Below are 23,742 nucleotides of genomic sequence, written 5' to 3'. Positions count from 1 at the left end.
ATTTTGTATTTTTCTAAATCAATTACGCACCGGTTACCCTCCTAAACCAGTATCTTCTGTTTTACCAATTTTCGATATGGTCAGGTCCAATTTTCTGATTTTTTAAAATGTAAATTTGTCATTAAAAAATAAAAATCTGTTAATAAAAAAAACTGCTTCAAAAAATCTATTCTAAAAATCTGTTCCTATTATAAAACCTGTACTACTAAAAAAATCTGTTTTAGTAAAAAGATTTGTTTTAGTAAAAAAATTAGTATTAGTTATAAATTTATATATTAGTATAGCTATATAATATATTAGACATATAATAGTATTAATATTATACTATTAGTATAGTTATATATTAGTATTAGTCATAAACTTATATATTAGTATAGCTATATAATATATTAGATTATATATAATATAATTTAATATATATATATATATTATATGTTTAAAACATATGATCAATTAAACTTTTATTTTCAAGATTAAACTTTTATTTTATAAATTAATTATAATAACATTATCTTATATATAATTATATTAATAACATATGATCAAACAAATTACAAATGTTCATATTTAAAATCAACATTTTATGTTATAATTTATAAATTATAATATGAAATTATTTCATATATGATATATATCATATATAAAAGTTTCACATATAATTATATATTATATATAAAGCTTATATATTAAATATTAATTTTTATATTTTTTTCCCCCAACCGGTCCGGTCCCGTAAATCGTAGAACCGAAACTGGACCGGTTCCAGTTGGTTTGCATAATTCAAGAACTGGTTTCGGACCGGACCGGTTCGGTTCGAAATCGGTCCAACCCGTCTGGTCTAACCGGTCTGGTCCGATTTTCTAGTTTCCCGATTTAAATTTACACTCGTACTCTGGATAAATTTGTAAGCTGAAAGCAGATTTGAAAATCTTTTGCCTGAGAGTGGGAGGAAAAGATGGAAGAAAGAGTAGTCCATAAGTGATGAGCAGTAGTAGAAGAAATAACACGAGTCAGAATAGATTCAGAGAGAGAGGAAAAAAGAATACTGAGAACCAGTTGATCAGTAAGTCTCCAAGAGAGGAAAGCTGGGTTGATTTTTGGATTTTCAGTGAAGGAAGCAGGAAGAAATTGGAGAGAGGTGGGAGATGAGCCATCAACAAAAGAGAAGTGGTCTTGACCACGCAGATATGCAGAGGTCTGGACCTTCCATAAAAGTTAGTTTTCATTGGTTAGTTTAGTGGTGACTATATGTGATAAGGAAGAGGTGATGGTGGAGGAGGAATGAGGGGTAGGAGGAAGAGGAAGAGATGGAGGAAGAGTGAGGGAAGATGACTCAGCCTTATAAATTTACACACGCATATATTAGATGATCATTTGGTTTTTGGGTTTTTGCAGTGAACTCACCGGCGATGACTTAGGTTACGTTTGGATGTTGAGCTGAATTCAATTGAATTGAGTTCTTTATGAATAGTAGTGAGTTGAGTAGTAGAGAGAGTTATATGAAACTTATCTAAACTGAGTTTAAAGTGTGTTTGAATATTAAGATGAGTTTAGTACCTTTTATGAGAAATTGAAAAAGGTTGTGGGTCCCACGTATAAAAATGTTTTAAGTTGAAAAATGTTGTGGTCCCATGTGTAAAAAAAATTTGAGTTGGGATGAGTTTAATAATTTGAAAGTTGAGTATTTGAATATTAGACACAATTTAAAATTAGACTGAATTCAACTGAGTTCAACTAAATTTGAAAATCAAACGTAGCCAATGCATATATTAGTCGAATATGTACGCGTTTCGACGTTCAATTGACATGGCACAGAAATCAGATTATCCACTTGTTTTGATGTGCACCTAGATTAATGTACGTACAAATGGTCGCTACGTTATATATCAACCACCTTAAATATTCAGCACGCCTCATTTGAGGTAGCTCTTCCGATCACTTAGGTTTTATGTCCTAATTTTTTCCCTCTTGTTATATCGACTAAATATTCAACATTTCAAGAGACGGTGCATGGCGTACGTACGTGCATGAGTGGTGCATGCATGCGACTCTTATACGTTAGTGTCGGTAGATATATATATATATATACTAGTTGTGGAGTTACGTGCAATGCACGTTTTCCTAGTGAGTAATATCCACAAAATATAAAAATAATATGACTTTTTAAATAAAATTAATTAATCAATACTTTAATGCACAGAAGCAGAAAAATAAATTTTAACAAACATCATAATAATAACAAAACGTTACAGTAATATGAGTAATATGAAAATTAAAAGATTTTGGATATTCTAACAATAGTTTTCATAGCAAAATATATGAATTGTAGAATTCAACCACACTACTTAATGACCTAGAGAGCACTGAAAAAATACAGAGTCTTTTATTTCTATATTGCTCTCACATTTTTTTCATTATTAAAGTAAATCTCTTCTATTTTGAAAACTCTAAAAATATTATAATAGTAGAAATTTATTTTATCTAAATGATTTTAGTTAATTAAAAATATTATGAGATTTAAATTATATTAAAAACTATAATTATTTATATGGTTTTACTCTCTTAAAAATATTTAACAAAACTCTATTATTTATTTAATAATGAAATATTAGTATTTTATAAATTAAAGTTGAATTTATATTTTAATTATCTATTTTAACTTAGGTTATTTTTAATGTTTTAACCTCTACTGTTGGATCATTTCTGGAGATTCAAGATGAAAAGTTGAGATTTTAAGTCTCAAACCCTAACTTTTTTCCTCATTTTTCCCTCTTCCCTCTCTCTCCTCCCTCTTTCCAGCCGCACGCCCCTCTCCCTCTCAATCTCTTTTCTCCTCGACTCCTCCCAGTGCCATAGACCGCCACTACCATGCCACCACCAAGCCCAATCATTGGCGACGTTTCCCACGCCGATCTCATCCCAAAAGACATTTCTCTCTCCCCCCACAACAGGCCAAAGCTTGTAGCCCTCTCTCTTCCTCTACACGCACGGGTTTCTCCCCTTAGCGCTGTCGTTATCCACCCCTACGGCTCCGCACCGCACTGCACCACCATCACTAACTCGCTGATCTCGTCCCCACATACCTCTCTCTCTTCCCCCACAACAGTTCGAAGCCCGTAGCCCTCTCTCTTCCTCTACACGCATGGGTTTCTCCCCATAGCGCCGTCGTTAGCCACCCCTACGGCTCCGCACCGCACCACCACCACCAGCCCGCTGATCTCGTCCCCACATACCTCTCTCTTTCCCCCCGCAATAGGTTGAAGCCCGTAGCCCTCTCTCTTCCTCTACACACACGGGTTTCTCCCCGTAGCGCCGCCACTAGCCACCCCTACAGCACCACACCACCACCACCAGCCTCGTCTTTCGCCGAAGACTCCTCCACTTCCTCCTTTCTTCCGGCCGACAACCCCTGATTTTGTGATTTTTGCGGTGATTTTATGATTTTGTGGTGATTTTGCTATAAGGATGTAGAGAGGGACGCGGATGCAGAGAGGGATGTAAGTGGAAGAAGAAAAGTGAAAAATAAATTTACTGTTCATACTGTTCACGTTGATAGCCGTTTTTAAGTATAAGAGGATATATGGCTAAATTAATTTGGAGAAGTACTATGATAATTATTATTATAAGCAGCCCAACAGATGTAAAACTTTAAAAACATTGCTTTTATCTTGATCTTAATTATTTTTATATAAAAATTCTACGTGCATGCAATTACTTTTATATACTACTTGCACATTTTATTAATATGATTGACTGTGTCACTTTTTTTAATACAAAATAATTGTTTTAGCCAAAATCAAAAACAAAAACTTACTATCCCACCGAAATGATCACGGTGAGTACTCCATGTGCACAAAAACAGCATATATATATATATATATATATATATATAAAATTAACAGTAGTTCTTTAAGATAAAATAAGGTTAGGGCATAGAATTCTGCGTGTCACTTCATCACAATGCAACCCAAAGCACCATAATTATATACAGCCAAAAGCTAGCACCATTATAAATTAACAATATGACCAGCACTGAATCAATGATGATCCTTCTTCGGAGATTCTGCAAAACTGGCACACCACTCCACCACTAGAATTAAAATAATTCTCCCACAATATATATATATATATATAGGCTATTTGTTTTTCCTCCAAACACCCCCAGAAAAAGTAAACCGGAAAATGAAGAAATTAATGTATTGAACTATGGAAAATTTTTACTTATTATGAATGATAAGAATAATTATTTTTACACGTGTATTGTAAAGATAAGTACTTGATATATATTTTTATATATAGTCATAAAACATACTCCCAACCAGCCTGTAAATTAAGCCCACGACATTGGACATGATTTCCGCGGAGTTGATTAACGTCGACTATCGATGTTTTCAATGTTTCTTGTATGCCTACTTTAAAGTTGAGAGACTTGACAAATTGACAAGATAGATTTGTCTGGTCTCTCAACCACCACGGCGATCGATGAGCAGCTTAACATGATGATGTGAAGCTGACATTATTGGCCAGTGACTCATCCACCACGATACATCATCATGATCATATGGTCTTTTTCAGTAATGGATATATACACACATATATGTATATATATCTAATGCAACCATTTGTATGTGACACTTGTCGTTTTTCTAGTAACTGAGTACCATCGATTTCAATATTGGTCATAAACCCCAACCATATCATGATCATCGATTCATCATCATGACCCATTTACAAATGAATATAAAGATCATTAATAGTTCTTTTCAAAAAAAAAAAAAAATCATCAATAGTTTATTAATAAGTACTGCATAATAAGAAAAGACTCTTGTTTATTTTGAGAAAACATTTTATCTCATCTTAATTAATCATTATAATTTTTTTAATTTTTAATATAAAATAAAATAAATAACTCAACTTTTTCAAATTTTAAAACAAAAATAATATTAAAAAATATATTCTAACAATATTTTATTTAACTTTTTAATTTTAATTTTAATCTCATCTCATCTCATTTCCGAAAACAAACGAGGTTAAATTACTCTTACTTTTTTTTTTTTTTCTTTCCCTTATATCGATATTTTCAATCCAATAGTTCACAGCAACGTTTATGACTTTATGTGTATGCAATTGATCATGTTTTAAACTTTAAAGTGCGAATCAAATAATGGAAAAATTAACCTAGCTAGCTAATTATAAATGGGTAAGTGTCATGACATGCAGTAGTGTTGGCATATATTCTAGTGTTTTTACGTGCTACTAATTCTCGCGAACTCCATATATAATACGACAGTTTGTGGCTAATGAACGACCGAACCCCTCGGTCAAGTCTCAAGATCACAAAATTCAGTGAGCTTTTCGTGGTCCTGCGGGCGGGGCTAGCTAGCTAGCTGGCTTCAGAATATATAATGCTACGTACACAGGTAATTAAAAGGCGGCTTTAACTACGTGCGGCATTTGGAATATCATTTCTCGATGATCTAAAGCCGAATCTGTTCTAAAGCCGAATAATACAGATCATACGAGTACGTACATACTTGTGATGCCACGAGCACCTCGCATGCCGCCCAACGTTCGGCTCGCCCCTTGCACGTCCGTTTCATGATGTGCTTTTTTCACGGCCTTAATTCCCCATTTTACAACACAAAATATATGAAAATTGTAATATTTTAATAAAAAAAATATTAAATTTACTTAAAAAAAATTTATACAAAATTTACTTATTCACGTGTCGGTTAATGATATGTTGAAAATCATAAAATTTAAAATTTAAATTTTACAAAAAAATTAACAAAATAAATATTATAAATAAAACTATAAATACATAAAATACCACTCTATTCTAATACTTTCTGGCTTGTAATTAAATGATTTTTACTTTTAATTATATATAGTTATTATATATTATCCCTCGTTCCAATTCCATCACTCACAGTACTCATGTTTGTTCATCAACCATGATTACCTTTTTTTTCATACAAAATAATAGGATGGATATATAATGTCGTATCAACACGTACGATAGTTATCATCTTTTATATCATTTGAAATTATAAAAAATTTATTTATTATTTATTTCTATTTATTTGATGTCAAGGATGATAAAATGATGCATAATCAAAGGGATAATTAGTAAAAGAAATTTCCATTTCTTATATTGTGATTAATTAAATTGTGATTGAAAAAAAAAAAAAAAAAAGGAGTTGATCCAAAAGTTATTTATCAATCATTATTATTCTTGGTCCTTAATGCCACTGCGCGCGCGCGCGCGTTCTGTAATGACATGTCCAAAGTGAGCAAAGCTTCAAAGGGGCTGATCTCCTGATGACCGCATCGCTTTCGTACGTTGTAGTCTGAATGAAGTACACGTCATCAGCTTGAATCAATCCATCGGCACTCGGTAGATGCTTGCGTGGACAAAGCGACAACCCAGAAGCTCCCAGGACGTTCGTGGGGGCGACTACATTCATGTGCTATACGCACGTGTCACGCTCTTGCTGCTGCTCCGACGTTTCTTGGATAACTCACGGCACTGTCGCCTAATCGCGAGCATCCGACATGAGTCTATTTATAATAAAAATAATTTTATAATTTATAAATATATATTTATTATAAAACCTATTTATAAAGAATATAAATTTTATATAATTATATATTATATAAAATAAATGAACAAAATGACGACGGAATGATTAAGAAATAAATAATTATAATTATAAAAAAAATTTATTAAATGATGTAATTTTTTATAATATATTAAATTAATTTTATAATTTAATATATCACATCAAATTTATAATCTCATTATTTTAAAAAATAATAAATAAAGAATGAGCAAATCAATAATTAAAAGAAAAGAAATGCTTAGCTTAATAATAATAAATAAATAAAACTATGGGCATTTTCTTTTCTTTTAGTTAAGGAAAATGCTAGAGCTCCCGCTGGGGCTCCCGCTGGAGCTCTAGTATATTTTTTATGTGTATTTTTTAATTTTTTTTTTATGTAGATGTTTTTAATGATTTTAAATATTTTTAAAAAATAAAAAAATTTATAATATTATTAAATAATACTTACTTAATCACGAAGTAAAATATAAAATATTTTTATATGATTTTTTATTTTACTTCGTGATTAAGGAAGTATTTTTTAATAATTTTTTTTTTACTTCTTGATTAAGAAAGTGTTTTTAATAATGTTCTAAATTTATTTTATTTTTTAAAAAATATTAAAAACTATTAAAAAAAATTATATAAAAAATAACTTAAAAAAAAAACACATATAAAAATACACTACAGTCCCAACGGGAGCTCCCAGCGGGAGCCCAGCGGGGGCTGTAGCACGATCCTTTAGTTAACTGGTACACCGTGGCCCACTGCTGCCACGTGGGTCAACAACAGTTTCAACGTTTATATCTACCCTATTGAGCATTCTCATTTCTCGGGCTTCTTTGCGCCCTCTCCGTTATCGTTGAGGAGCAGACAATGCATCTTACAAAGACATAGAGAGAGAGAGAGAAGAAGCATCGGTCCATAGCGACAGACAGAGAGAGAGAGATTAGGAACCTAGCACAATCGGAAAGAGACTTCAGGGTTTCTAGAGTCTGAATCCGAAACCCGAACATAACAAAAATGGCGACGCCATTTCCCGGTCTCCAGCACCGAGACGGAGGTGGAGGTGTGGCAGTAATGGCGGGCACAGTGAACCCCATCGACCCCTCACCATCGCAGGCATGCGTGGAGAACAACCCGGACCTCAAGCCACCGATTTTAATCTTCTTGTTCTTCCACAAGGCCATCCGCTCCGACCTCGAGGGGCTCCATCGTGCCGCCATGGCTTTCGCTACTGGCGGTGGCGATATCAAGCCCTTGTTGGTGCGCTACCACTTTCTACGAGCCATTTACAAGCACCACTGCAATGCGGAGGACGAGGTGTGTATGTAACTACTGTTTCAGATTGGAAGTCTTTCTGAGATACGATTCGCCTCTGTGTTTGTTTATTTTCGTTTTCGTTTGCTTAATTTTGATGGTTTAGGCGTTCCAAATATTCCATTTTCTTATCATTTGTGATTTTTATCGTGTATGATTTATTAGATAACGTAGAAATTCGAGGAGTACTAGGGCTATGCGATTCAAATTTTACTTCTTTTATAATTAAAATCATTCTCCAATCGAACGCTTTGAGTGATTTGAGCTGCCTATAAAAGGGTAAAGAGTGTTATACGTTGCTCACTTCATTCATATATTGAATTAAATATGTGGATCTACTTTTCTTCCTAAGAAGCGAGAGGTCTTTAGACAATAATAGTGATTTGCGTCAATTGATCATTTGGATGCTTTGGAACATATTTTACAGTATGAAAACCGCTGTGGCAACACCACCTCGTGGTTACAATCTTGCAGAAACAGTGAACTTCATGCTTCATTACAGTCTTTGATTTATATTTGGTTCCCGCAAGTTACAACTAACCATGCGAAATCTTATCATGTTTTGCCTTGGGGTGTACTTATAAAGACAATCCTGTAAGGCGTACACCAACCACATGTAGCTGAGTTTAGGGTTTATTTGGCCCATTACCATATTATTTCGAACATATGTTTGGGTTGATTTCCTCAATGGGCATTTGATCATGGTGGTGTGATATGCCTTTGAGCATTTGATATAATCTTTTATAGAAATAAATAATCAGGGTGATGCAATACACAGATTTCCTCATTATGTTAGCTTGATATATGTCTTTTGAACTGATAAAAAAATGTCTTTTGGAATATTCCGTTGTAGCTATATATGTGGTTAACTCCATCTGTAGCCTGTCTGGACCTGAGATCACATGTTTCTCCCATGTAGTTGGTTCCACAAAGGTTTAAGAGTACCAGTGTTCAATTGTAACAATACATGTAAGCCTTTTTTCTCATTTTATGCAGAGTTTATTTGACTCGGGAACCTCGTTGTTTTGCAAGATGGGTATAATGATGAGGTTTGATTCTTTGCCTAGGTTCAATATGAGGCAGATAGGCTTAGTTGGTTCACTATTTTGGGTCATTGGTTCACATTGAAAAGCTCATTCGAGTCACCTTTGTGTGATGATTGTGTATCTTGTACGTATGCACCCATGAACAATTAAAATTCAAATATCCCAATAATTGACAAAAAATTACTGAAGTACTGAAGCAATATTCGATTCTGCATGATAATATGGGGTAAATTATGAAGCCAAGGAGCTCTTAGCTTAAATAGCGCTTTCTCCCCTTTTAAGAATAACGTGGAGTATGAGGTTGTGGGGTTCAAAACTAACTAATTGTTTAACTTATCAATAATAAAAATGGTAGCAAGTACTGAACTAAAAACGATTTATGCAGAAAAGAAATGAGAAGATGATAACATCAACTAGAAATTATTTTTCTGGTAAGGAATTGTAATTTTGTTTTGCCTCAAGTATCATTTTCTAGAGTTTAATCATTAATATTTTTTTGTAAGAATGTTTACTTATCAATTTTTTTTGTAAGTATGTTGCTTTCTCGCCATTTTAGGGAATTCAGAGGCATAATCGTTCAAAAGCCAATAGGAGCTTGTGTGACCTAAAATGCTGTTCTTAGGTCTTAGGGGTTCAGCAACAAAACACCACTTGCCACATATATGGTTCAGTTGTATGAGGCTAACTGCTGTATTACTTATCCTCTGTGCATTTCTTACCCTTTGTATATTGTCTATCAATGTCAAATCCCTCAACTTTGCTAACAGAAGTATGGCATTTGACCATATACTATGATAGGAAGATTGAACAAATTCAACAATTTTCAATCATATGACTCATAAGTATCTTTATATTAGACCTAAAATCCATCTTTTTTATAAGCATATAGAGTCGACTGCCAGAACCAATGGAGCAGTTGAGAAGTTACGGGATTTCAATGCAGGAGATGGTTGGGGAATATGGGTTTGTCGTTGGTGCCCTGGTGTACAGTTGGGAGCTATGTCTAGGGAAGATGTTGTCCCCCTATTATCTCTTCCTCCGATAAACAATATAGCTAGATCATCATCGGATTGGGTTTTGCAAAAGGTTAATAAGATACAACAGTGTGTGGGGATTACATGTGGAGGATTTCACGACCAATTCACAGTACTACTCACTATAATTGAGGCAGGTCACTCACTTGAAACAAAATCAATATTTAAGAAGAGTAGGGAGTTAAAGTGTCTTACTTGGGCAATCAACTACGACGCAAAAGGAAGTAGTACAAGTTGAGGGAGGACTAGAGGGCATAATGCCTTCTGTCCTCGTAGGATTATTCGGGTGGAGTATTAGTCTTGTGGGAAACAAGGGGTTGGGGTAGTTATAGTGACTTGCTTTACTTTGCTTTGGGGAGGCGTGTTTTGTCCCAATAGGGCTTGGTGTATATTGGATAGGTTTCTAATTTCTCCCTCTTGCACGATGTTCATTAGGGTTCTTTATTATGGGCTAGGTGTTTTCTCTTGTATACACCCAGTGTACTTGGTTATGCTTATTCACGTTAATACATTTTTTTAACTTATCAAAATATATATATATATAAATATATATATATATATAAAAGCGAAATCAGCAAAGTAGAATATTTAATTTTTCTGAAAAATAATGCTCACATGAACATGTATATGCAAGTGTTTAGACACATTGCATTTACTAGCCCTTCAAATCAAGCATAGTGTTTATGGAAATGCTCCTTTCTCATCCATGTGTTTGTTCCTAGTGGTGAGTCCACCTATTTCTGTTTTTTACCCCTGTTTTATTTTCCTCATCTTCTCCTACTCTCTTTTCACATGGATTTACATCTGAAGATATTTTCTCTAACTCTGTGAAAATGCTATAAAAGAATTCTGTGAAAGTGTTATTTTACCAATTGTATGAGGGATTTTGAGAGCCAGTTCAAGTAGGTGGGCATTAAAACCTAGTCTTGACATTCCATAGTGATTTGAAAAACAGCTTCTGGTCTTAATTTATCTTCATCGGTTTTTATTTTATTTCCATGATTGTTTCTATAGGCATCCATAGTCTAGGTTTTCCGCACTTTGTTCTAACTGTTGACCATGTGATGAATTTACATGATTCTAGAATTGCAGTCGCTTTAATCTCTTATTTTGTCACATTTTTAAGGCTTCATAATTGGATTACCCATATAGTTGTATAGATTAGCAATTTACATATGGTCATATTGCGCATCTCTTGTTTCACTTTTGCATTGATGTCCTTTTTGTCTATCTTACCTTTCTTAAGATTGTTATGTCATGTGTACTTTGGAATTGTAGGTCATCTTTCCAGCTCTTGATATACGTGTGAAGAATATTGCTCGAACTTATTCCCTGGAACACGAGGGAGAAAGTATTCTTTTTGATCAGTTGTTTGAGCTGCTAATGTCGAATTTGCAAAATGAAGAAAGCTATAGAAGAGAGTTAGCCTGTTGTACTGGAGCCCTTCAAACATCAATTAGCCAGCATATGTCCAAGGAAGAGGAACAGGTATTTACAAGAAATTATATAGATTTTAAACTATATAGATTTTTTTTTTAATAAATATAAGAAATTATAAATTTGGGTATCCACAATGAATCACACATTCTGGATTTATCACATTTATCAAGAGGGAGGCTTCTTCTTCACTTGTTTTAACTGTTCCCTTTTATTTCCCAATAATGTAAAAAAGAAAAGGTAAAAATCAGAGATTTTTCTGAACAATAACATAAATATCCTGAACAAGTCTATAATGTATAAGAGGAATCTGTGGTTTTCCAAGTGTGGATTCCAAGCGCAATCTTTCTTTTACAAAATGTGAATGATTCTAGGACCTAACCATGAGCTATTAAACTGTTGTCTATGTTTTCCTTAAGGCTTCTTGCCCAAGGTTGAATATGCATGCTAAGACTCAAAATTTGGAACTCGGTTTGGTTACAAGGAAAGTCATGGTAGGAAGGAGTGTGGTAGGAGGGAGGATGGCTAACTACCCCCGTCTCCTTGTGTTTGCTTGATCATGGGAGAAAGTAGAGAAGACTTTCCCTTCCTTCTCCTTCCTGCTTCATTCCTAACAAAACAAGGTTTAAGTCGTAGGAAACACAAAGTTGGTGGTGGAGTAACTCCTTCCAAATTCTCTGCATGTGAAGAATAGTTATTTCTCTATTTTCTGATTCTCGCAACCATTTTTAAGTAGTGTTATGTTACCTATAAAAAAATAATAGTTATTGCTCTAGCTGGGTGTGACAGTTGATAATGGCTCTCTATTCCCAGATGGCTTAGAAGTTTGGACCTCACTTTTTTGTTTTTATTTGGCAGGTTTTCCCCTTGCTCATTGAGAAGTTTTCATTTGAAGAGCAGGCCACTTTGGTATGGCAGTTTCTTTGCAGCATTCCTGTCAACATGATGGCCGAATTTCTTCCATGGCTTTCTTCCTCTATATCCTTTGATGAACGTCAGGATATGCGCAAATGTTTGTGCAAGATAATCCCAGAAGAGAAACTTCTCCAACAGGTGAGGACTCCTTTTTGTGGTGTATCATTCCAGACGGTTTTTGTGAAATAGAGTATGCTAACTTTTATTTTGTCTGAGGTGAAGGTTGTATTTGCCTGGATTGAAGGTGAAATTCATGAAAGTTACAAAAGTAATCTCAAGGTCGGATGTCAAGATTCTGAAGCTAGCACCTTTAATGGTCAAAATGAGCAGGGGCAGTGTGCATGTGAATCTTCCAAAACCGTGAAAAGAAAGCATATGGAGCCAGATTTTGACCATACCAAATCCAGTGTGCCTTGTCCTATAGATGAAATATTGATTTGGCATAATGCTATAAAAAGAGAGTTGAACGATATAGCTGAGGCAGCTAGGAAGATCCAAATTTCTGGAGATTTTTCTGATCTCCTTGCATTCAACAAGAGCCTGCAATTCATTGCGGAAGTCTGCATCTTTCACAGGTGCAGTTCAATCGTGTTTCCTATTTTGATTTCCTGTAGCGGCAAATGTGAGTCTGTCCCTGAATGTAATTTTCCATTGTGGTGTATCTGATACGATTTGCCTTCTGGACAAGGACTAGTAATCACAGGATAGCACTCCATGGCACCATGGCCTACTGCACAGTCCTGAACCTGTTTTTATGCTTAGTTCTATTTAGGAAGAATTGTAGACTTAGCAGTAGCATTCCCTTGAAGCACATGGTTTGGTATTCAGGGGTTTTTAATTTTATGGTGTTTTCCCCTTTCAAATTTCTGCCTTCATGGGGGTATTTTTTGGAATTTTTTTTTTCTTCTAACCTTGGACCAAGAGAACATTACTTGTTAGTAAGTGCTGGTCGTATAGTAATTACATGCTATTTTTTATTGAATATCTTATGATTGACTTCATTTCATGGATCGAGCTTCTCTTCCCTCTCTATCTGCAGCATCGCTGAGGACAAAATTATATTCCCTGCTGTAGATGCAGAACTCTCTTTTGCTCAGGAGCATGCAGAAGAAAAAATTCAATTTGACAAGCTTAGGTGCCTGATAGAAAGCATCCAAAGTGCTGAAGCCAATTCAACTTCTGCTGAATTTTTTACGAAGTTGTGCTCACATGCTGATCAAATAATGAACTCCATACAGAAGCACTTCCATGACGAGGAAGTTCAGGTGAATATTTTTCCAAGAATGACAATGAGCTGAGCCTGTGGGCACAGGACATTCAATTAAACCATATTCTGCAATTTTTATATCACATTCTGGCTGCAATTTTGGTAAACAGTTTTTATCAGTGTTTAGATCTTAAAAGACATGATCAAGCATCCTAGTTGTCCTTAAAAGCCATCTAACAAGTACTTTGCAGGTTCTTCCACTTGCTCGAAAGCATTTTAGCCACAAAAGACAGCGGGAACTTCTATATCAGAGCTTATGTGTGATGCCCTTGAAATTGATTGAGTGCGTCTTACCATGGCTGGTAGGATCAGTCAGTGATCAAGAAGCTAGGTCTCTTCTCCATAATATGTATTTGGCAGGTTCAATATCGGTTCTCAAATTTTACTTCTTAATTTTGTTGATGGTTTGTTAACAAATTATGTGGTCTCCTTGCTGTCAGTTCCTAACTCATCGAGTTATCCAATGCAGCTCCAGCATCAGATTCTGCACTAGTCACACTTTTTTCAGGCTGGGCATGCAAAGGTCGTTCAAGGAATGTTTGCTTGGCCTTGAGTGCAATGAGTTGCTGCTCTGCTAGAGTACTGACTGGAACCGAAGAATATGTTAGCCAACAACTTTGTGCATGTGCCTCTTTATCTTCTGCCACGGAAAAGCCTCCAATTACTCAAGAAGAAGATGACAACAGAAGGCCAGTCAAACGTGGAACCACAAAACCAGGGGAGGACAGTGGTGCTTGCTACTCAACAGGAGCTCTAAACGTTAAATTATCTTGCAGCAATCAGTCTTGCTGTGTCCCTGGGTTAGGAGTGAATGGCAATAATCTAGGAGCCAGCTCTTTAGCGGCAGCAAAGTCTCTGCGCTCCCTTTCTTTTAGTCCTTCTGCTCCTTCCCTCAACTCCAGTCTTTTTAACTGGGAAATAGATACAGCCTTTGCAAATACTGGATCTGCAACACGACCCATTGATAACATATTTAAATTTCATAAAGCCATTCGCAAAGACTTGGAGTATTTGGATGGTGAATCTGGAAAGCTTAATGATTGCAATGAGACCTTTCTTAGGCAGTTTACTGGCAGATTCCGTTTGTTGTGGGGTTTATATAGAGCTCATAGTAATGCAGAGGATGATATAGTATTTCCAGCATTGGAATCGAAAGAGACTCTTCATAATGTGAGCCACTCATATACTCTGGACCACAAACAGGAAGAGAAACTGTTTAAGGATATTTCTTCTGCACTTTCTGAGCTCACACAATTGCATGAATGCTTGAACGGTCAAAATTTAGCCGATCTTTTAACTGTAAGAAACTTTGACCCTTCTGGCCACGATGATACCATGAGAAAGTATGATGAGCTCTCAACTAAGCTTCAGGGCATGTGCAAATCCATTAGAGTGACATTGGATCATCATGTTTTCCGGGAAGAACTTGAATTGTGGCCATTGTTTGACAGACATTTTTCAGTGGAAGAACAGGACAAAATTGTAGGTAGAATAATTGGTACTACAGGTGCAGAGGTCCTTCAATCAATGTTGCCATGGGTAACTTCTGCCCTTACTCAGGAGGAGCAAAATAAAATGATGGACACGTGGAAGCATGCAACTAAAAATACAATGTTTAGTGAGTGGCTTAATGAATGGTGGGAAGGTGCTGCTGCATCTCCACATACTACATCTGGAAGTAGCATTTCACTAGGTTTGTCCGTGCTTTTGTTTGTTCTGCCTTTGCTCATATTCTCTGCAATTTCATTTTATGGTCTTATATCATCTCTAAATGCGCCATTCACTTAGCTAGATTTCTTTCTTATGAGTTCCAAATTTACAATATTAGGCACTGATGTTTATGAAAGCTTGGACCACAGTGATCTCAATTTCAAGCCTGGATGGAAAGATATCTTTAGGATGAATCAAAATGAGCTTGAATCTGAAATAAGAAGAGTTTCTCAGGACTCAACTCTTGATCCAAGAAGAAAAGCATATCTTATTCAAAATCTTATGACCAGGTCAGTTTATGTTGTGATCCAAACTTATGTCCAAATATTTAGATTAAGATGATTTTTACATCTTCTGATATGTAAATGGGTTATGCTAGTCGGTGGATAGCATATCAGCAGAAGTTACTTCAGGAAACAGCAGGTGAAAGTTCAAATTGTGAAGATTTACTTGATTGTTCTGCGTCATATCGTGATTCAGAGAAAAAAATTTTCGGGTGTGAGCATTACAGAAGAAATTGCAAACTCCTTGCTTCTTGCTGTAGCAAGTTATTTACGTGCAGATTCTGCCACGATAAAGTCAGTGACCATTCAATGGATCGGTAAATCTGCTAAGTCTGCACCTTGTATTATCTGCTCAGGGTTCACCAGGATCCCATATATAGTTTTTTAATTTTTTAATTGAACTCATTTGCAGGAAGACCACAACTGAAATGATGTGTATGAAGTGCTTGAAAATTCAACCTGTTGGACCAGTTTGCTCAACTCCTTCCTGTGAAGGACTCTCTATGGCAAAGTACTATTGCGGTATTTGCAAATTTTTTGATGATGAAAGGTACATACGTAATCTGGTTGCAACTTTTTCATCCCTAGTTATTACTGATGAAGCTATGATTTCTTTTTTCAGAATTTATAGAATTCAAAATTATGGAATATTATTTGACAATATGCTAGATTCAGGGCTGGTTTGGATAGTGAGATGGGTTGAGATGGTTTGTGAATAGTAGTGAGATATTTGAGTTGAAATGAGATGAGTTGGAAATGGTTTGAGTTAAAATGTTTTATGGGGTTTTGGGAAAGGAGAGAAAAAAAAAAGTTGAATAAAAATATTATAAAACTAAAATATTGTTAGAATATAATTTTTTAATATAATTTTTATTTTGAGATTTGAAAAAGTTGAATTGTTTTTTGTGTTTTGTTTGGAAGTTTGGAAAAGTTGTAATGATTAGATGAAAAAGTTGAAGATTTGAAATTGAGAAGTGTTTCTGTTTGTGGTGTTTAGATATTGAGATGAGATGAGATTAGGGATTTTTATTATCCAAACCAGGCCATATTGGAGTGGAATTGAGGTCTTTGAGGATATGTTTTTTGGGGGCCACCACTGTGAATTATCATACATTTATACTGCATATAGATAATTTAATTTCCTGCTTGTTAAATGATTATACGTTTTTTCTTTTTTTTTTTTTAATTCTGATTGATTGCAGATTTAAGTCTTTTTTTTTTCAAAAAAAAAAAAGTGTTTAGATGCGTAGTAGGTGAAGTCAGTTTTGTGGTAGGTGCTCAATATACCTATTCAAAGAGAAGGAAGTGATACTTTTTCTTCATTGTTGTCCCCCTTCAATTAATGTCTTGAGAATTTTTATTTTATATTTGATTGACATGGTAACAGACTCGTACTGGTTGCAAATTAGCCATGTAAATTTATAGTCAATTCAGTTTAGCACTTAGATTTAGTTCCTTTTGTGGTTAAGATTTGCTGCAGTGGATTTCTTATTTTTCCCTATAATGTTATTTCAGGACAGTTTATCATTGTCCTTTCTGCAATTTGTGCCGTCTTGGTAAGGGACTTGGTATCGATTTCTTTCATTGCATGACGTGCAATTGTTGCTTGGGAATAAAATTAGAAGATCACAAGTGCCGGGAGAAAGGTTTGGAAACAAACTGTCCCATTTGCTGTGATTTTTTGTTTACTTCAAGTGCAACTGTCCGAGCGCTTCCATGCGGCCATTTTATGCATTCGGCTTGCTTCCAGGTCTGTATATTATCCCCTTATCTGATGCGGTTCTTGTACTTAAGTTCTGCTCCAACTTTTGGCTTCTATACAAGGAAAGTGAGTTTATCAGTGCTTAATGTTATTTTCCACTCCTTCATTTATTATCTCAGGCATACACTTGCAGCCACTATGTTTGCCCCATCTGTAGCAAATCTTTGGGAGATATGGCGGTGAGTGAACAGCATTTTGACATTAGTTCATCAATTGTTACACTTGTTCATCTGCAGATGGAAGATCAGAAAGAATAGATATAGGAAAATTATTTGCAATCAGGTTTATGATTTCATTATTCACCTTGCTTTTATAATCAGGTTTACTTTGGCATGCTTGACGCCCTATTGGCTTCGAAGGAACTCCCAGAAGAATTCAGGGATCGCTGCCAGGTTAAACATTCAGACTTCTTTTTTCCTTAAAATTTGTGGTAACTTTATCAACTGTCACTGAATATTAAGGCAACAAATTTTGGTATTCCAGGAGATACTATGTAATGACTGTGATAAGAAGGGGACCGCACCCTTCCACTGGCTATACCACAAGTGTGGGTCTTGCGGATCCTATAATACCAGGGTAATCAAGGTTGATTCCAGTTCTTACTGTTCAACATCAAACTAACGAGGGCATCGGCTTTTCCATGGTTTATTTGGGCGTGTAAATACCTTCGGCCGCAGCACCACCTACAGATGGTTTTTGTAAAGAAGCATGCTTAAAATAGTGAATTTTACTTGTTATAGCGCAAAATTGGTGATCATCCCCAACATTACGAGGTTGGTGGATTTTTTGTTCCTTATAAGGCGGATTTTCAGCTTTCCTTTTTAGTAATATAGAAACTGAAAATATAGTCTTGAGATAATTTGATATTAAACATGTCCTTCCTCTTACTGAGATTTCTTGCTAATTTGTCTTAGATGACTTGGTTTTCTTTGTCGACTTCGATGTTAGATGGAGTAGAACAAATTCTTGGAGCATTAACATATCTTTTGGACTCTAGTTATCTTGAGTGACCCTTTATTAGCTATCTTGATGTGTTTCGTACCTAAATCTAATATTTATTTCATATTTCAATGTGAAATCAGTGTCGAAATGATGCTATTAATCCTAAAGTAAGGAAGTAGTCTCTTGGACGATAGGATAGATTTAGGTCAAAATGCAATTTTCACTCTTAATCCATGAAGTGCTTTTTTACCTTGCAACTTGAATTATCAATGGTTCAAAATTGACAGCATTGTGTCCTTAGACTATCTGGATTAGTGTTAGCTTGTACAAGTTTTACGCATTCCCTTTGAGAAAAAAATGATTTTCATCATTAAAGTGAGGTTTTTAACGTGTCTTGTAATTTGATAACTAGTACTCATTTGGTTCTGACGGTAAATATGAATAACAAATATAGGGAAAAATGAGTGACATGCAATAATCTCAACTGTAAATGTTAGCAATCAATGGTCATGTTAGCTGTCTAAACGGGTTTTCTGAAAATACATTAGAGATGTGATTAATGGTATATTTTCACAAAATTTTTCATTTCATCTCATCTCATTTAATATTATAATTTTTTTAAATTTTCATACAAAATAAAATAAATAATTTAATTTTCATCTCATCTCATTTCATCTCATCTGTAAAAATAAACGAGACAGAAGGGAGACATCATATAACTGACTCGGTACATGTTTGATGATACTGTAAACTCTAATGGAGACTAGATGATACTGTACTATTGAGGGGAAGGCATGTGATGCAAGTCGAGTTACGTGCATCCATGCATGGCCCAAAAAACATGAAAATGCATGCAAGGAGAACTCATCTCTGTGTAATCTTTTGCTTCTTATTTTCTTTCTTGCTATATGGGGCAATGATAATTTACTTTGGAGTTTATAAATGAAAGTATCATTAGATATAGTTTTAAAGCATACAATTTCTCTCAATTTATTTCATCTAATCATTACAATTTTTTCAAATTTTCACATAAAATAAAATAAACAATTCAACTTTTTAAAATCTTAAAACAAAAATAATATTAAAAAAATATATTCTAACAATATTTTATTCAACTTTTAAATTTAATTTCAATTCATCTCATTTGTAAAAACAAACGAAGTTAAGAGAAATGCTACATTCATAAAAGATCTTATAGAAATAAAGCTTACGAACGATGTCATTGATGTGTTTAGATGAATTAGATGTGATATGTTAAATTTATTTTATGTGTACAATATAACGTACCACAATAAATCATATCAGTTTACCAATTTTATTTTTACTAAATCTCTGTGAATAATGTATTTCTCGACTTCAAAATATTTTTCAAAATTCTAAGTCATGGTTAAGCTATATTTTATTAATTGGAGTTGCATATATTCAAGTAAAATCTCGAATGCATCTTGATAGCGAAAACTTCCTTAAAAGTACCGAGGTAAAACATGACTTCGGTCCAATTGTCGAAGCAGAATACAATGATGCGTGGGCCAAAATTAACACTTGACAAAGCTAGCAATGTAAATTCCTTTCACGTGAATTACTTATTATTTTTTTTTATCAAATCTATCAACTAAGTTTATTTTCACCATAAAATTAGGAATTTAGACAGCCAAATTCAGAATAATCGAACTCAGAGTTATAACTTTTCTTATTAAAAAATATGATTAGAAAAGATATATATTTAATTTATAAAGAGAACTTCCCATTTTGATGCAACATATCTATTTATAATAAAAGAGTGATTTTAGATTTTGCAACACAGAAATTCATGTGATGACTTAAATTAAAATATCCCTATACAAATCTCATGTTGGACTGAAATGCTCTTATTATAGTTGGTAATTTGACTAAGGTGCCCTTGTAAGAGACTCGAGTTAGGCTAAAATATCCTTAGTCACATATCCAAACTGATCAAAATATCCTTACAACAAATTGAATTAGGCAAAAATAACCTTAATAAAAATCAAACCAGACCATGACAACAAGAAATCTCCAAACTAGCTTCATCTTCTCTCTCACTCTCTGCTCTCCATCTACCCTCTTCTCGTTCTAAAATTATTCTAGTCTCTCTCTTCTCTTTCTATTTCTAACTTTTTCTCAAAGAAATTGTAGAGCCATGTTTTGTTCATTGATCATGGCGCGAGCCATGGTACAAATGGACAACCGCATCAACGTGATTGATTCTAACCACGGTGTGACCCGCAGCCATAATATAGATGGAAATATAGAAAAACAACTAGAAATGTCTTCACTTTTGCAGCAGAGACTTGCGGTGCTACTGTTGTTATGGATCCAAGGTGGAGATTTATGTGGATATTCTTTCGTTAGCTTAATAATTATGAGATGAAGATTTTTTGTGGATGTTTGTGCCATCAACTTGATGGTTTTGAGGTGGAGATTTTTAGTGAGAGTTTCTACTGCAGAATTGATCAGATGCTACTAGTGATCTAGTACGATTTACATGCTTGAGAGACGAGCTCTATATAATTTGACGAATTTTATAGGAGGTTAGATACTTATGGAGATTAGGTAAGTTTTACATGCTCAAGAGCCAAGCTCCAACGTAAACATTAGATCCAATCCAATGGAGCTAGTCGGAGTTGCACAAGCTCCCACAACAATCGGGCACGATTCCCAAGCATGTAATGATGCAAAAGTGCTTGCTCCACAAATGTGAAATGTTGTTGCTTGCTTTGGCCTGTGATAACTTCTTACTTTTGTATGCTCCGGGACGAGCTCCCTACGCTTGCAATCGAGAAAAGAAGTGGCAAGTATTATTGTCCGCACCTAGCAAAGTGCGCGTACTTCACTTGCCTTTCTTTTTTTTTTTTTTTTGAAAAGGATATCCTTCATTTCATAGGTTAATAGATACACAACTTGTCGAGAGCAATGATAGGAAGGACCACATCTGGTCCCTCCTCCATCCAGACTAATTCACTCTCTAGAGATAAACCAAGCTTTGCCAAAACATGGGCAGCTTGGTTGCCAACCCTACGGATAAAAGAAAGTTTCCAGTTTTGGTGTGTCTCCATTATCAGCCTTATGTCTTCAATGATCTGACCTGGCCAAGACATATCTGAGCTATTTGAATTGATTGCATCCACTACATTCTTTGCATCACTTTCAAATTCAACTAGTTCAAAACCCAGTTCCTGGCATAAAGAGACAGCCCTAAAAAGGGCATAGCATTCAGCTAAGTATGCAGAGGGAACAAAAGACCTGGGAGCCGCAAGGGTCACTTGAGCATCTCCTGAGGAATCTCTAATGACTATACCAATGCCCATATGCTGCCGTGTCTTGTCAAAACCAGCATCTAGATTTACTTTCAAGCATCCTGGAGGGGGAGCCCTCCATGTTCTTCTGGGATCTATTGGAGCCATTTCGGCCAGAGACTCAGCCCCCATGCTTGGAGCTGGTCTAGCCTCTTTGAATAACTCTACATCAGCAGCTGCTGACTTGAGCACATTAGAAGGGCTGGCAAACTGATTTTCAAAAATAAGTTGGTTCCTGCGAGACCAAAGTCTATAGCAGATAACAGTGATCAATTCCAAACTGTCAATATCTAGTTTGGCAAGAAATGCATACCATAGACTTGGGAAGTCAGCAAAGCTCCCACTCCATTTCTTCATAGGGCTGGCCCCGTCCCCCCACACATCTCCTGCTGCTGGACAATACCACAGAATGTGCAAAATAGTCTCCACCTCTAGATTACAAATAGGGCATAGAGAAGACTCAATGACTTTTTTCTTTGCAAGGTTAAGTCTGGTAGGTAATAGATTATTTAGAGCTCTCCACAAAAATTGTTTCACCTTTCCCGAAATACCAAGCTTCCATATTCTGTGCCATTGAATCTGATCTTGTGAAGAACTTGAGGATTCCCCTTGATTCAAATTTTTAGTACCTAGGTCAGAAAAACAGGCACTCTTTACTGAGAAGACGCCCTTGTTAGAATAACCCCATATAAGCTTGTCCATTGCGTTGCTAGAGCTGATAGGAATGTTGCAAATTAATCTAGCTTCATCTGGTTTGAAGATCTCATCAATCATCCCTTTCTTCCAAGTATGACTCTCTTCATCTATGAGAATAGAAACAGTGGACTCTGAACTGATACTATTAGGCACGGTTTGGACTTGGAAAGTAGAGTGGCTTTGGAGCCATTTGTCTTTCCACACCTTTATACTTTTCCCATTTCCCACTCTCCATACCATGCCTCTCTTAACAAGGTCCATGACTGACCATAAGCCTCTCCATATTTGAGAAGGGCATCCCCCTAGTTTAGCATCAACAACCAGCCCCTCTTTAAAGTATTTAGCTTTGTAGATCCGAGCCACCAAGGAAGTAGGATTAGTAATGATCCTCCATACCTGTTTGGCTAACATAGCTCGATTAAAGCATTGGAGATCACGAAAACCTAAACCTCCCTTAGTTTTGGAATCCCCAAGTTTGGACCAACTTCTCCAATGTATCCCTCTTCCATCTTTATTGTGACTCCACCAAAATTTTGCAAACAAAGATTCAATTTCCTTTAGCAGAGTCCCCGGAAGCCTAAAAACACTCATAGTGAAGGCAGGGATTGCTTGTAGCACACTTTTTATCAAAATTTCCTTACCTGCTGTAGATAAGAAAGAGGTCTTCCAACTGTTTATCCTCCTCCAGATTTTCTCCTTTAAGCTCTTGAAGGAATTGTATTTTGACCTTCCCACCACAGTAGGTAGGCCCAAATACTTATTATAGTTATCACAGGAGACTCCATTTGCTTGTTGTATGATGAAATCCTTTGCTGCAGTACCAGTATTTGAGCTGAATAAAAGGGAGGTCTTCTGTTTATTAATGGTCTGCCCAGAAGCTAGCTCATATTGTTGTAAGATACTCATAAGGTTATACCATTGTTCGATTCTTGCGCTGCAAAACACTACACAATCATCAGCAAATAAAAGGTGGTTGATCCTTATGCCTCCCCTAGTTACTGCTATCCCTTTTATCCTACCATTCATTTCAGCTTGTTTCAGTAGGGAGGAGAGCCCTTCAGAACAAAGCAAGAAAAGAAATGGAGATAGAGGGTCTCCTTGTCTCAATCCTCTTGATGGAATTATAGAATCCCCTTGAAGCCCGTTAACCAAAACTGAGTAGGTGACAGATTTTACACAAGACATGATAAGGTTAATCCATCTCTCGTTAAACCCCAATTTCCTTAAAATGGCCTCTAAGAAATCCCATTCTACCCTATCAAAGGCTTTAGACATGTCAAGTTTTATAGCCATATTGCCTACCTTGCCTTTCTGTTTAGATTTCATAGAGTGAAGCACTTCATACGCCACCATAATATTATCAGAAATTAATCTACCAGGAATGAAAGCACTTTGGTTCCAAGAAATGATATT

General features: G+C 35.4%; 1 protein-coding gene across 1 annotated transcript; it reads left to right on the top strand.

Moving 5' to 3' along the window:
- The first annotated feature begins 7,625 nt into the window (after positions 1–7,625).
- On the top strand, positions 7,626–17,998 carry LOC109019401 (zinc finger protein BRUTUS-like). Its single transcript, XM_035684420.1, has 14 exons — positions 7,626–7,925; positions 11,281–11,490; positions 12,298–12,492; positions 12,577–12,929; positions 13,394–13,619; positions 13,813–13,981; positions 14,091–15,314; positions 15,450–15,621; positions 15,711–15,932; positions 16,028–16,165; positions 17,131–17,365; positions 17,497–17,556; positions 17,698–17,769; positions 17,861–17,998. Exons 1-14 carry the CDS (start codon positions 7,626–7,628, stop codon positions 17,996–17,998), a joined length of 3,714 nt encoding a protein of 1,237 aa, XP_035540313.1.
- Positions 17,999–23,742: the final 5,744 nt, after the last annotated feature.

This window comes from Juglans regia, chromosome 13 (genome assembly GCF_001411555.2).
Source record: "Juglans regia cultivar Chandler chromosome 13, Walnut 2.0, whole genome shotgun sequence".
Lineage (NCBI taxonomy): Eukaryota > Viridiplantae > Streptophyta > Magnoliopsida > Fagales > Juglandaceae > Juglans > Juglans regia.
Note: the sequence above shows the minus strand (reverse complement) of the source record. Positions and strands in the feature narration are given on the sequence as shown.